The following is an 866-nucleotide window of genomic DNA, read 5'->3' on the forward strand; positions in this document are numbered from 1 at the left end:
CCTACTTAACCTACTACCAGGTGGTAGTATATTAAGAAGCATACAGGTGTCAAAGGGCCTGATAATATATTCTTATGGTTTCATGAAAAAAATAAATTTCTGGGAATACATCTGAACTTTTACTCAAAATCCTTTAATGTACTTTCAAATAGGTAACTTTGTTTCCTGTTCTAGAAAAGACAGATACCTGTAAACCTCAGTCTTACCTCTTCCTCATCCAGATACCCATCATTGTTCTTGTCTCTGAATTCGCGGAATTGATCTCTCTCGTTGCTCACCCATGATGGCTCAAACTCGTCATCATCTCCATGGTACATGTCTCCTGTGAAAGGAAAAGATGACCATGGCAATTTGAAATAATGAGAAAGATAAATCAGTGGAGAAATAAAGGAAATCAAAAAGACAAAACGCATATTGTAAATACAATGGATTATTTAGCAGACTTTAATTTCATAATACCTAATTAAATCAATATGCTGATGGCAACTTTATTCAACATTTAACACTACTATCCAAAATCGCTACCGTTCTCAAAGATCATCAGCTTAGTCTTACCAATATATTCTTCCAGAGAAATTTTGCCATCTTTGTCCTTGTCAATATCTTCCATTGTTTCCTGTACAACAATTGCTCTCATGCGCTCAGACTCCTCTGGGTGCAAGAAGTTGGTGAACTCATCAAGGCTGAGGGCATTATCATTGTCCTCATCTGCAACTTCCCACCGCCGCTGGTCCCTCTTCAGCATCTCAGCATAAGACATGCCTTCTTCTTCATCGTCCAATTCCCCAGGGTCCATATCTGTAAAGGAAGGACATTTCTATTCCTGAAGTCCACTTTCTATAGAGTATTGAGGAATTACATAGCTG

General features: G+C 38.1%; 1 protein-coding gene across 5 annotated transcripts in view; it reads right to left on the bottom strand.

Moving 5' to 3' along the window:
- Window positions 1–866, bottom strand: part of LOC119593169 (calumenin-A-like) — a 29,518-nt gene that overhangs the window by 2,423 nt on the left and 26,229 nt on the right. For all 5 annotated transcript variants that reach the window (XM_037942142.1, XM_037942144.1, XM_037942141.1 and 2 more), the window contains exons 5-6: window positions 556–798; window positions 207–322 (exon numbers count right to left, since the gene is read on the bottom strand). In XM_037942142.1, coding sequence (XP_037798070.1) covers window positions 207–322; window positions 556–798 — 359 coding nt within the window. The remainder of the gene's footprint in view (window positions 1–206; window positions 323–555; window positions 799–866) is intronic.

The sequence above is a fragment of the Penaeus monodon genome, chromosome 31 (genome assembly GCF_015228065.2).
Source record: "Penaeus monodon isolate SGIC_2016 chromosome 31, NSTDA_Pmon_1, whole genome shotgun sequence".
Taxonomy (NCBI): Eukaryota; Metazoa; Arthropoda; class Malacostraca; order Decapoda; family Penaeidae; genus Penaeus; species Penaeus monodon.